This window comes from Clarias gariepinus, chromosome 18 (assembly GCF_024256425.1).
Source record: "Clarias gariepinus isolate MV-2021 ecotype Netherlands chromosome 18, CGAR_prim_01v2, whole genome shotgun sequence".
In the NCBI taxonomy this organism is placed as follows: domain Eukaryota; kingdom Metazoa; phylum Chordata; class Actinopteri; order Siluriformes; family Clariidae; genus Clarias; species Clarias gariepinus.
This window is the reverse complement of record NC_071117.1, coordinates 28769431-28782500: the sequence shown is the minus strand read 5'-3', so window position 1 is coordinate 28782500 and position 13070 is coordinate 28769431. Positions and strand designations below refer to the sequence as shown.

General features: G+C 41.4%; 1 protein-coding gene across 1 annotated transcript; it reads left to right on the top strand.

Annotated features, from left to right (window-relative positions):
- Positions 1-5159: 5159 nt before the first annotated feature.
- On the top strand, positions 5160-9855 carry fbxl18 (F-box and leucine-rich repeat protein 18). Its single transcript, XM_053476581.1, has 5 exons — positions 5160-5300; positions 7090-7287; positions 7380-8923; positions 9012-9230; positions 9499-9855. The coding sequence occupies exons 1-5, from the start codon at positions 5280-5282 to the stop codon at positions 9647-9649; spliced, it is 2133 nt and encodes a 710-aa protein (XP_053332556.1). The 5' UTR covers positions 5160-5279; the 3' UTR covers positions 9650-9855.
- The last annotated feature ends 3215 nt before the right edge of the window (positions 9856-13070 follow it).

Sequence of the window (13070 nt, the reverse complement as noted above, 5' to 3'; positions counted from 1 at the left end):
GAGAAGAGGTGACTGGACCCTGAGGAAGATTGTGGAGAAGGACCGATTCCAGACCTTGGGGGACCTGCGGAAGCAGTGGACTGAGTCTGGAGTAGAAACATCCAGAGCCACCGTGTACAGGCGTGTGCAGGAAATGGGCTACAGGTGCCGCATTCCCCAGGTCAAGCCACTTTTGAACAGAAACAGCGGCAGAAGCGCCTGACCTGGGCTACAGAGAAGCAGCACTGGACTGTTGCTCAGTGGTCCAAAGTACTTTTTTTTTGGATGAAAGCAAATTTTGCATGTCATTTGGAAATCAAGGTGCCAGAGTCTGGAGGAAGACTGGGGAGAGGGAAATGCCAAAATGCCTGAAGTCCAGTGTCAAGTACCCACAGTCAGTGATGGTCTGGGGTGCCATGTCAGCTGCTGGTGTTGGTCCACTGTGTTTTATCAAGGGCAGGGTCAATGCAGCTAGCTATCAGGAGATTTTAGAGCACTTCATGCTTCCATCTGCTGAAAAGCTTTATGGAGATGAAGATTTAATTTTTCAGCACGACCTGGCACCTGCTCACAGTGCCAAAACCACTGGTAAATGGTTTACTGACCATGGTATTACTGTGCTCAATTGGCCTGCCAACTCTCCTGACCTGAACCTCATAGAGAATCTGTGGAATATTGTGAAGAGAAAGTTGAGAGACGCAAGACCCAACACTAAGCTTAAGGCCACTATCGAAGCATCCTGGGCCTCCATAACACCTCAGCAGTGCCACAGGCTGATTGCCTCCATGCCACGCCGCATTGAAGCAGTCATTTCTGCAAAAGGATTCCCGACCAAGTACTGAGTGCATAACTGAACATAATTATTTGAAGGTTGACTTTTTTTGTATTAAAAAACACTTTTCTTTTATTGGTCGGATAAATATGCTAATTTTTTGAGATAGGAATTTTGGGTTTTCATGAGCTGTATGCCAAAATCATCAATATTAAAATAATTAAAAGGCTTAAACTACTTCAGTTGTGTGTAATGAATCTAAAATATATGAAAGTCTAATGTTTATCAGTACATTACAGAAAATAATGAACTTTATCACAATATGCTAATTTTTTGAGAAGGACCTGTGTGTGTGTGTGTGTGTGTATATATATATATATATATATATATATATATATACAGTGCTGGTCATTATTATTGGCACCCCTGTTTAAGATGTGTTCTTAGACTTCTAATAAATAAATTAAAAAAATATTTAAACCTTATAGAACCACAATGCAAAAAGAAAAACATCCAACCTTTAAAGTAAAATTATTCAGTGGAAAAAAAAAAATCCCACAATAAGATTTCTTTTTTTTTTTTTTTTTTTTTTCTTTCATGAAATCATGGTGGCCACAATCATTGGCACCCCTGATGGTAATACTTTGTACAAAGCATTTAATCTCATTTTACATTTTACTAGATTGGATAATACAGTTAGAGGGATCTTTAACTGTTCCTCTTTGCACAATCTTCCTAGATCATCCAGAGTCCCGGGTCCTCTCTCATGCTCTCTCCTCTCCAGCTCACCCCACAGGTTTTCAATTGAAGTCTGGGGACTGAGATGCCATGAAAGGAGCTTGATTCTGTGTCTGCGGAACCATTTGTGTCATTATTCTGCTGAAAGACCGAATGACGAACCATTTTTAGCTTTCTGCCATCAGGTTTTGATTTAAAATGTTCTGGTATTTCAAGGCATTTATGATGCCATGCACCCTAACAAGGTTCCCAGGGCCTTTGAAGAGAAACAGGCCCACAGCATCACAGATCCTCCACCATACCTCACAGCGGGGTGCTTTTCCGCATACTCATCTTTTGTTTTACGCACAGACTGTGTTTGTTACCAAAAAGCTCTATCTCAGTCTCTGAGGTCTGACCACAGCACACAGCACCAGTTGAAGTCCCAGTAAACTCCAGACATACATTATATGTTTGTGATTGTAGGTGAGAAAAGCTTTTTTCCTTGCATGCCTCCCAAACAGCTTGTTGGCATGTAGATATCGTCTGGTGGTTGCTATGGAGACTTTGTGACGCCAAGATGCCACCCTTTTGATGCAGTTGTCTAACAGTGAGGTTTGGGGATATTTTTACTTCTTTTACCATCCTCCTCACTGGGCGTGGTGGCAAGACAAACCTTAGGTCCTCATCCAGCCTTGTTTGTCTCTGTCAGTTGTTTTAAACTTCTTAATGATTCCTCTGACTGTAGATATGGGCAGGTTTAGGCAAGTGGCGCCTGACTTATGAAGGTCGACACACATCTGCCTTACTTGAATGGGGTGTTTTTCCATAAAAGTGGAAAGAGAAATAAGCCTCTGTGTCATATTTATACAACAGGGAAACAGGAAGTCAGGAATTATTACATCTTCTGATTAACTTTATAAAATACAGTAAAAATTACACAAATGCTCCAATCACATTTATTTTATAGGAATTGTTCGGGGTGCCAATAATTGTGTCTGTGGAGTTGAATGGCAACATACTGGATGCCAACGCCGTAAAACAACAAAAAAGAAGTGCATTAATAATAATTTACGTACTGCATGCCATGAAAGTGAGACTGTTGAGCATGTACTGCTCTCATGCAGAACTACAGTATATACAGGAGAGGCTACAGAGGGAACAGTATAATGTCACAGCTCCAAGAACTAGTGAGAGTAGAAAGAAGAAATCATTTAGTGTTGTTTTTGAGGAAGACTGAACAGAGGACAAAGGGTTCGAGAAACAGGACAAGACGAGACAAGATCAGGAAAGGACAGGCGTTTTTAAAGGTAGGCTGGTCTGGAAAATCAGGTTTAAGGGAATATGAGGGACGGTGAGAACTACAGTCGGCAGTCATGTGACCTATTGGATTCCAGCCATTGTTAAACAATAAAGAAAAAGAAGTAACGCTTTAATAAACCTGTTATGTGAATCACATTTGGAGCTGCAGTCAGATCTGTTACAGAAAATTAATCAACACTCAGAATTGAGCAGCACTTCCATCATCATCATCATCATCACTTCCAACTTCATGAGCTTCACTTCTCTGTAGCCGTTCAACTTCTTTGAACTGGTGGATGCTCATTTTACACATACTTAATTTGTTTAGTGGTGCAAACAGTCCTATAATCCCAGAGCTGATGTTTATTGCCCATTTTCAACTTCTTTACAGATAAGTAGGGTTTTTTGCCGATTCTATTAGAGATACAAAAAGGATCTACAGTAATGGAATACGGTTAACTGGGATTACTTCTGTCGAGATTACTTCTGATCTGTCGAGCTACACATGTCGTTCCTGAGCTGCCAGTGATCCAGACTCCCTCTGCCCTCCGGACCTGTCTGACCCATCCTGGTGCCCCGCTTCTGGTTGAAGATCTTGTCACATGGATGCCCCGTGTGTCTCTCTGGGATGCGTCTGGTGTCTGGGAATGATTCTCTCTACCTAGAAAATGGTTCTGGCCTTGACTGGTGTTGGCAACTGTTTCTCTAGGGACTTGACAGTTCGATAGTTCAGGACTGGAACTTCTTACAAGTCTACCTGGGTCTTCAATAACTACCTGGACTCCATATTAACATCAATTAACATCAGCTATTATAGCTGAACTGCCTCCCACCCTACACACTGTATAAATGCAGATCATTTACTGCTTTCTGTTTCACCCAGATGAGGATGGGTTCCCTGTTGAGTCTGGTTCCTCTCAAGGTTTCTTCCTATTACCATCTCAGGGAGTTTTTCCTTGCCACTGTCGCCCTCGGCTTGTTCACCAGGGACAAACTGACCATTTTGATTCATACAAATTCACATTTCATACAAACTTAAATAATTCTTTTTATTGTGTAAAGCTGCTTTGCGGCAATGACAATTGTTAAAAGCGCTATACAAATAAAATTGAATTGAATTACTTTATTGTATTTGGAATAATAATCTGTCCATGGTGATGGAAATATCAAGCATAGACAGAAAACAGATTCCACCCCGTCCACTAATGACGCCACGTCCCAGGATCAGGATACGTACTAAAGTCCTGTTTAATGGAGCCACTTTCTGAACTGCATGTGTGTTATTATTCACAAACAACAATAACACTATCCAAACATGCACAAGATAGACTAGACATTTTAGGGCATAAAATGAGGCAAACATGGATTCCTCATGATGTTGTCATACTGATGGCAATTCCTACTATCATCCACTTGAGGGCGTGCTGTTACAAGAGAAGGAAAGACTGTGCCTCAGTATGAGTTACAGTTACCAACCTGAAGGGAAGGGACATGACTTCCCTGCAACAGCATGTACAAAAAATATTAAAAGACAGGAATGTGCCAGTGATATAAAGAATTCATTTCATACATCATTTTATCCATTTATAGTTGTAATGTGGAGCAGCTACAAAACAAGTACATTCAAGTTCTCACTTACGTTATAGCTGCTCTTAACAAACCATTCACTCACTGGCTTCAATGATTTACATTTTTGATTCTTTCTTGATGTTCATAAGATAAGAAAAGGCACTGTGTCATGAGCAAAGAATAAACTCCCCTCTATTGTGCTGAAATAATCTGTTACGAAGGACTTGACACTGGAGACTCCTTTAGTGACAGAAAACTTTACCATAATATTAGTGTAACATAACATTAATGCTTTATATAATTTATTATTTAATGCATTAAAATTGTATGTATAAGTATTATATGTAAATATAAACATAACATGTATATGATACCTTCATTAACATTAACATTAATTAAAATTAAAAAACTATTTAATATATTGTTTTCGTTCAGTAATAAAATTTATGTCTAGAAGGGCTGACTCTCAGATCTCTCTACATTCACCACACACACACACACACACACAGAAGGATAAGACTGCACTGCCCTATAGTGCAGTATTGTACCGTATTAGCCCGTGCTTAAAGTGCTTAATAACAAATATTAACCAGATATCACCACATAAATAGTAAATATTGGTTATATTTTGTTTAGAGTTAGCTGTTTTAACGGGTTTTCCCTGGCTATTGTTTCATTTTAAGTTCATAATAATAAATAAATCATGCTAACAAGCGGGGGAAGGAATTTGATGCGACACACAGGAAGTTGGTACGTCTGTCATTATGTTCCTACCGCGTAGAGAAACAGCGGAACTACAGTTCACACGTTAACGACTAAATCATATCATCACAAGCTGTGTGTTTTTCTCTCTCCTTCTTTATAAACATCAACATGCGGTTATATTTGTATATAATGTATATATATGTTTGTGTGAATGAAATGAACTGACCTCCCTGACATGGAGAACCCGTTCGAACCGGTAGGTAGCGAGTGTATGTTATATTATATTACAGTCGTGATAGTTTAAAGCAGAGATTGTAGATATTTATTTCAAGCTTTGACTGAAATATTCTGTGTTTTTGGTGTAAATGAGTGACAGATAAACAGTATAACACTAATCATCCTCAGTTATAGTTTTACATGTTTCTCCTCTTCATAACGCTCGCAGTCAGGTTTATTTATTCATTTGTTTACTTATTTATTATTTACTCATTTATTCTCTAATCTGCACTGAGCTCAGTTTTGCACTCATTTTTGCCTGGCTGTCACCTGCAGTGGCTGTAACTCAGTGCACCTCAACAGTCTAATACCACCAACATTCATTCACTGATAACTGCATATTAATTTTATTCTATCTATATGTTTATATACACACAATATGTATGTTATATATCGGTGCTAAAGTCATTTTTGTTTGTTTGTTATGTTTTACATATAATACAGAACATGTGTGTGACCAAAGAAACACGCCTGTCTCTATCTGTCATCATGGACATGACCGATCTCGCTTCCCTAAACATTTAGAGCTTCTAACGTCAGTCGTTTTAGAGAGATGATCTTATTCGTGCCCCCAAAATCTCAGTTTTTTTCTTTATTCATCTCACTTCAAACAATTATCATTTAAAATAGAAATTAGTCATATTTCTTTATGAGTATTAATACTAAAAGTTGTGTATGCTTCTAGAAGCGTGACAATTGTTGCTTAAATTAAAGCATTTCACACACAATTAAGGATTTTTCCCCTTGAAAATCGCTAACAACACACACTTCTATGTGTATGTAATAAAACTATAAGCTATAGTTTATTCAGTTAAAATTGTGTTTTATCTGCCCAATAATTATTGTTAACACCTATACAGTTAAAAGTCCATGAGAGATGTTTTTTGGTAAAAGCGTAAAAAGCAAAAACTCTGTACAGTAGTGTCCGTAACCATGTCAAATTCATTTAGCAATATTTCTTGTGTCATCTGAAAAGCAAATTAATATCATTGAAACATTTGAATTAAAAAATGTTACCTATACTGACACATAAAAGGGGATGAAATTGTATTTAGCAAATGTTTCTTTTGATCTGATGAAAAAATAAATGTTTATGAATATTCACAAAAAACAAAGCATGGATCAGGGGATAACAAGCATTAAGTATAATAAAAAATAGTGTCATGTCAAACTCACTTTGTCACCGAGGTGAGAGCACTAATATAATTATACTATTTTTATCTTTTTATAAATTCTGTTGTAGTGTGGTCGTTTTACAGGTTTTTCTTTCTTTTTTTTTTAACTATACATTGACGGTCTGTAAATTGAAACTACATGTTTATTGTCTATTATGTACCTAGCCTTGCTACAATAAAGTATCTATCTATCTATCTATCTATCTATTGTCAACACAACATGCAGGAAAGTCAGTCTGGTAGAAAATAATAAAAACATAAGGAAAAAGATCCAATAGTTCAATCTGCTCTCTGAGCACGATTACGGTGCACGACATCAGCCAGACAGCACTAAATCTAATCATGTCATCTGAGGTTAATGTGTGACTATATTACAGTTAGTAATGTAGTCACGCAATGCTGCTTAATGTTGACGTTGTTCAGGAACACAGCCTCTCAGCGCCAGTCGTCCGAGGCAGAATTTTATCAGAAGACATGACGGATGTTTGTGTAAGACTAAAACGACAGATGGACATTATGATTAAAGTGATGTTAATGTATTTACCTTAATCATGATCACACCTCTCAGCCCTGGCTTGTCCTTCTGCTCTTCAGGCTAATTGCTCTCCGGAGAGCATCTGTCAATCCTTCGTCACCATCTCCGACTTCTCCGACGAGATCCTGCTGCACATCCTGAGCTACATCCCCAGTCATGACCTGGTGCTCAGCGTGAGCCGCGTCTGTCGCAAACTTCAGAGCCTGTGTCAGGACAAGAGCCTGATTTCTCACGTACAGCTTCATAAAGAGTACAGAGTGAGCACTAAAACCAGGATAGACCTTCATTTGTGAAGTTTTCCACCGTTCCCTGTTACAGTTGTTTTATTGTTTTGTGCTTCCTCCCGCAGGCGTCTGATGAAGCTGTGAAGCGAGTGCTGAAGGAGCTATGTCGTGACGTCCAAACTCTGGATGCAAGCGGCTGCTATTGGTTGGCCTGTAATACGCTGGACGTTGTAACGCGCTGCGTTGGACTCGTCCGGTTAGATGTATCAGGCTGGCGTGTGACTCCTGCGCGTCTCTCGCGTCTTCTGGGCTCGCTGCGGCTGCTGCGCTCGCTGGCGCTCGACATCGGGACAGGATTTGACCTGCAGGAGCTGGGCACGGATGGCAGAGCGACACTGGCGCAGCTCAGCGAGCTGAAACAGACCCTCCTGACGCCCTCGTATGGTGTGGTGCCATGCTGCAGTGCGTTACAGAGCCTGAGTCTGTACTTGGAAGTGGCCGAAGCTTGGCACGAGCGCACCGCGCGCCTCCAACTAATAGTGGGGCAAAGCAGTATGCCGCGCTACCACAACCTTCAATGGTTCTCCGCACACTTGGCACCTGGCGAGGTCAACCGCGAGTTGCTCAGTCTCTACTTGGCCGCTTTTAGAATGTGTGTACCCAAGAGCCTCACTGGGTTGGTTGTCGCCATCCCCGGTTCTGCCCCGCACTTTCCTGGTTTCTCTTATTTACTAAATGAGGGCATTTTGTCAGCTGGGAGGGCGCTCAGTGCTTTTCAGCTTCCGCACACATGGTTAGACAGCGCCGCCTTGAGGCAGGTTTTAGTAAAAGGTTGTCCTTTGTACTTGAACCTGTCACGGTGCGGGACTGGGGGATTTGAGCCACTGTGTGTGTTGCTGGGGGCCGGGTGCGAACTTTCACCCCTGCGCAGCCTTAATCTGCGCGGTAAATCAGAGGAGGAAGTGGACGCTGAGGGCGTCAGGACTCTTGCCGAGTTGTGCCCCAATCTTACCCACTTCAATCTGTCCTCCACACACTACCACCACAGTACTCCGGATAAGCTGGACGGGCATCTCTGTGGCGCTCTCGGGCATTTTAATCATCTCCGTTCACTTGCACTGCCTGCGTGTGCGCTGTCACATGGGCCACCGGTACCAGCCAACAAACCCGATTTAGCGACAAAGCTGTCCTCTGAGTCGCTACTGCTCGGGCTGAAGAAGACTCGCCGCGTCGGTGTTCCAGCCTACCAGCCTACTCTTAACAGCACGGATGGTTTAAAGGAAGAACAGGAAGGTGAAGCAGAGTCCTTCCTGCGCCCACTGATAAATGGTTGCACCTATCTGGTGGAGCTGGAACTGATCGGGGCGGGTTTCTTGTCAGCCATGCCCAGATACGAGCCAGCCATGCGCAAGGATCCCGCCGCCTGTCCCTGGTCCTTCCAGGTAGGAGACGCCCAGCTGGCAGCGTTGGGAAAGCTCCGCTTTTTGCGCAGACTTACGCTGGCTCACCTGCCGGGGGTCCTGAAAGGTACCGGGCTCGTCCAGCTCGCCCTGGGGTGCAAAGACCTTCAGGCGTTATCTCTGGCTAACCTCGGGTCCTTAAAGACTGTGAATTACACAGCGGCTCTGCAGGAGGCGCTCAAACACTGCAAACAGCTCAGGCAGTTCAGGTGAACACAAACATGAACACACACACAATTATTTTAGTTTAAGGTTGAAATTTAACGTTAATAATCGATGATGTGTGCGTCTCGACAGGTTGGAGCAGCCGTACTTCAGCGCCAACTCATCCTTCTTTGAAGCGCTCGCTCACTGTCGCCTCCTGCAGCGCCTCTGTCTCGTCTCGCGCCACGGAACGTTCCAGCACGCGGCCGCTGACGGTTTCATGCAGCAGTGTGAGGACGTCATGATGTTCCACATGTTTACCGGAGGCACCCTCGTGTCCTGTAAAACATTGCAGAGTGCACTGCTCAGCCGGTCGGTGTTAAGTCATGTCAATATTTTAACATCAAAGATAAACATTGATGGTGTTTAATCATTTGTTAACAGTGTCTTAAACGCATGCTTTGATGCATTCCGCCCAATTCTCTCCCGTCTCGGCTTAGAGTCTTGATATTGTTTAGTTTTTCTCTGCCATAAAGTCTGCCATTTAATTACATGTGCTTGAATAATCTGGTGTGATAAATCTCACGTATCTCAACAACCAGACTCGGTGTTAAACACTTCTGTCGTTTTCTTCCACTAGTCTGTCTGCATCCCGTCCGGCCCTGAGCGTGGTGGTGTACCCGCTTCTCCACGAGGACCTCGGGAACCTGATCAAGGAAATGCCACTCTGCCACCTGGACGAGATCACACTCTTTAAGACCCGCGTGGCAGAACATCCCACTGTACTGTGATAGAGACAGATGAGTGATGTTGCCTTGTGATGGTGGATGCTAACATTTCACACGTTACTGTTTACAAAAACGGAGATCAGCGGAGTCTCTAAACATCGACTTAATGCAAGACTGAGATCATGATAACTTTATTATGGACGTTAAAAAGAACCACAACAGTGCCAAAATCATGTCACACTTGAAATAAAGTTGCTGTTGGTACGTTCTTTATTGTGTTGTTGAATTTATTGTGGTGTTGTGTGAACCTGCAGATGAAATAAAAGAAAATAATATTAAGTAAAGCTGCGGTTCAATCCATCATCTGAAAATGGAAAGAGTAAAGCACGAGTGCAAACCTACCAAGACATGGACGTCCACCTAAACTGACAGGCCTGGGCGATGATAGCATTCATCAGAGAAGCAGCCAAGATGCCCATGGTAACTGTGAAGGAGCTGCGGAAGTCCACAGCTCAAGTGGGAGAATCTGTCCACATGATGACTATTAGTCCTGCACTCCACAGATCTGGCCTTTATAGAAGAGTGGTAAGAAGAAAGGCATTGTTTAAAGCCATAAGCCATGAAGTTCAGTTTAAAGATTGTGACATGTGGGGGACACAGCAAACATGTAAAAGAAGATGCAAAACTATGTGCGACGGAATACACTTGTAATAAAGCGCATGGTGGTGGTAGCATCATGTTCTGGAGATGTTTTTCTACAGCAGGGAAAGAAAACCTTATAAAGTCTGCAAAAGACTTGAGACTGGGGAGAAGCTTCACTTTCCAGCAGGACAACAACCCTGAACATACAGCCAGAGCTACACTGAAATGGTTTAGACCCAAGCAGGTCCATGTGTAGGAACGACCCAGTCAAGGTCCAGACTCAAATCCAACTGAGAAAACTAAAAAAGCTCTCCATCCAGTCTGACTGAACTTGAGCTCATCACTCTCTAGACATGCAAAGCTGGTAGAGACAGACCACAAAGGTAACTGCAACAAAATGTGGTTCTACAAGGTACTAACAAAGTAGAAATGCACGCCACACTTTTCAGATTTGTATTTTTTAAATAATTTTTTAAAACCATTATTATTTTTTCTTCCACTTCACAATTATGTTCCACTTTGTGTTGGTCTGTGGCATAAAATTACAATAAAATACATTTATGTTTGTGGTTGTAACATGACAAGAGTGGAAACGTTCAAGGATAGGAATACTTTTGCAAGGCACTGTATGTAAATATAACTCTGCCCCCTAGTGGTGACCATGATCACCCAGCAATCAGTGTGACCTGTCCATGTGATTATCAATAAGTGGTGATTTGTAAGTAGATATAACACAAACAGATCAAATAACCTTAGCACTTAGTTCACATTATAAGCCATGTTGCTCAATTCTAATTTTTTTGGTCAGATTGAAATCTAACAGTTCTCATTCAAGTCACATGACCACATCTCGGATATGTAACCGATCTACAGTACAGTACAGAAGTGACTCAGATTAGTTTGATCAGACAGATATAAAAATCAGATCTGTGTAACATTAGGGTAAATAGTTGGAATTGAGTCACTTTAGGCTGGTGATGTAAACATAGCTTTAGTAAGTTCCCAAAGACAAGTATGTGCAAAAAGTTTTTTCTTGTTTTTTTTTTTCTTTTCTCAGGGTCGCCACATCTGATCATACGGTTGTCAGTGATTTTATGCCGGTTGCCCTTCCTGTCTCAACCCACCTGTTTTGTTCTCTCCAGACTTGAGACTGGCACTGATCACAGTCGCTGAGTATTTTATATTCAAGTCCCCAACAGTAGCGGCCCGACATGGATCCTGATCTACTAGAGGGAACAATACATTGGACCATGCCCATACAGCCGGGGGCCAGAAGACAATGAATTTTTTTTTTTTCAGATTCTGTTTTCTTTCTGACATGTTGGTTTTATATTGTTTACTTGGGTGTTAAAAGTTACAGTGTGTAAATAGTCCAATGTGCTGGGTGTGATATACTGTATTAGGCAGCAAGTGAGACTTTTTGCCTGAAGTTTGATGTGTTGGAAGCAGAATAAATGGGCATGCATAAGGATCAGAGTGACTTTGATATGGGCAGGATTGTGATGACTAGAGGACTGGGTCGGAACAATTCCAAAACTGCAGATCTTAAGTGATGTTTCTGGTCTGCAGTGGTCAGGAAATACCAAAAGTGCTCGAAGGAAGGAAAACTGATGAACGGGCGACAGAATCATGGGTGGCCAAGGCTCTCTAATGCACATGGGGAGTGAAGGCTGAGAAGAAATAGTGTAGATGAAAGTGATGAGAAGGTCCTTTACCTGCATTACCTGCGTATATTCGCCTTTTCTGCTGTATATGACTATCTATTCCGTAATTAACGGCACACACTCATTGCATAGCCATATGACACTATTTATTGTAAAAACTCTAATTATTTAACTTTCACTTTTTTGCATACTGTAATGCCAATATTTGCACTGTTGTGTATACACTACTATTTGCACTTCTGGTAAATACGAATCTGCACTTGGTTATTGAGTATCTGTACTATGCAATGACAATAATGTTGTAACTACTTAACTACCTCAGTAGTGTATTAGTTTGATATTCAATCTGATCAGGTAATTCTTATATTAATTATATTAAGGGTAATTACAGCTGAGTGCATTTAAATGATTAAAACATGTTATACTTTTTTATTCTGCATGATCTTAATGTTGATTAGTAGTTTTACAATATAAAGAGGATGAGGAATAAAACATATTTCCTACAGCACTGCTGTCAGGACTGTTGCTAAAGTAAACGAATTAACCTCTGACTAATTAGAATGCAGTATTTAACAGCGCTGACGTAGGATAATTAATGTATGTTTTTTTGCCCTATTTGCCCTCTAGGTGCAGTTCCCCTAACCCTAACACTTGGCCACTTGGTGCAATAGTAGGTCTTGTTTTTCACTTAGTTAGTGAAGAGTGTTTAAATGAAATAAAGACTCTATGAGGATTAACATTAGATCTGATCAGTAATCAGGGAACTGGGTCTGAGCTGGAACCTGGCATGAGCACTGGGCCAGAGTTTGGCACAGAGATGGATTTTGGAACAGACAATGGGTCTGGACAAGAGGCACTGCTTTTTGGGCCTTTGGGAAACGCTTAGTGTTGGCATTACAACCTAAAAATCAGGTGGTAGTGCCTAGGGTTAGGCAAAATGTTTCTGATCATCAAACACATTTAACTATTAGTCAAAGATAAACAAGTAAACACAAAATGCAGTTTCTAAATAATGGTTTTTATTATTTAGGGAGAAAAAAAATCCAAACCTATATGGCCCTGTGTGAAAAAGTAATTGCCCCCTGAACCTTATAACTGGTTGGGCCACCCTTAGCAGCAATAACTGCAATTAAGCGTTTGCGATAACTTGCAACGAGTCTTTTACAGCGCTCTGGAGG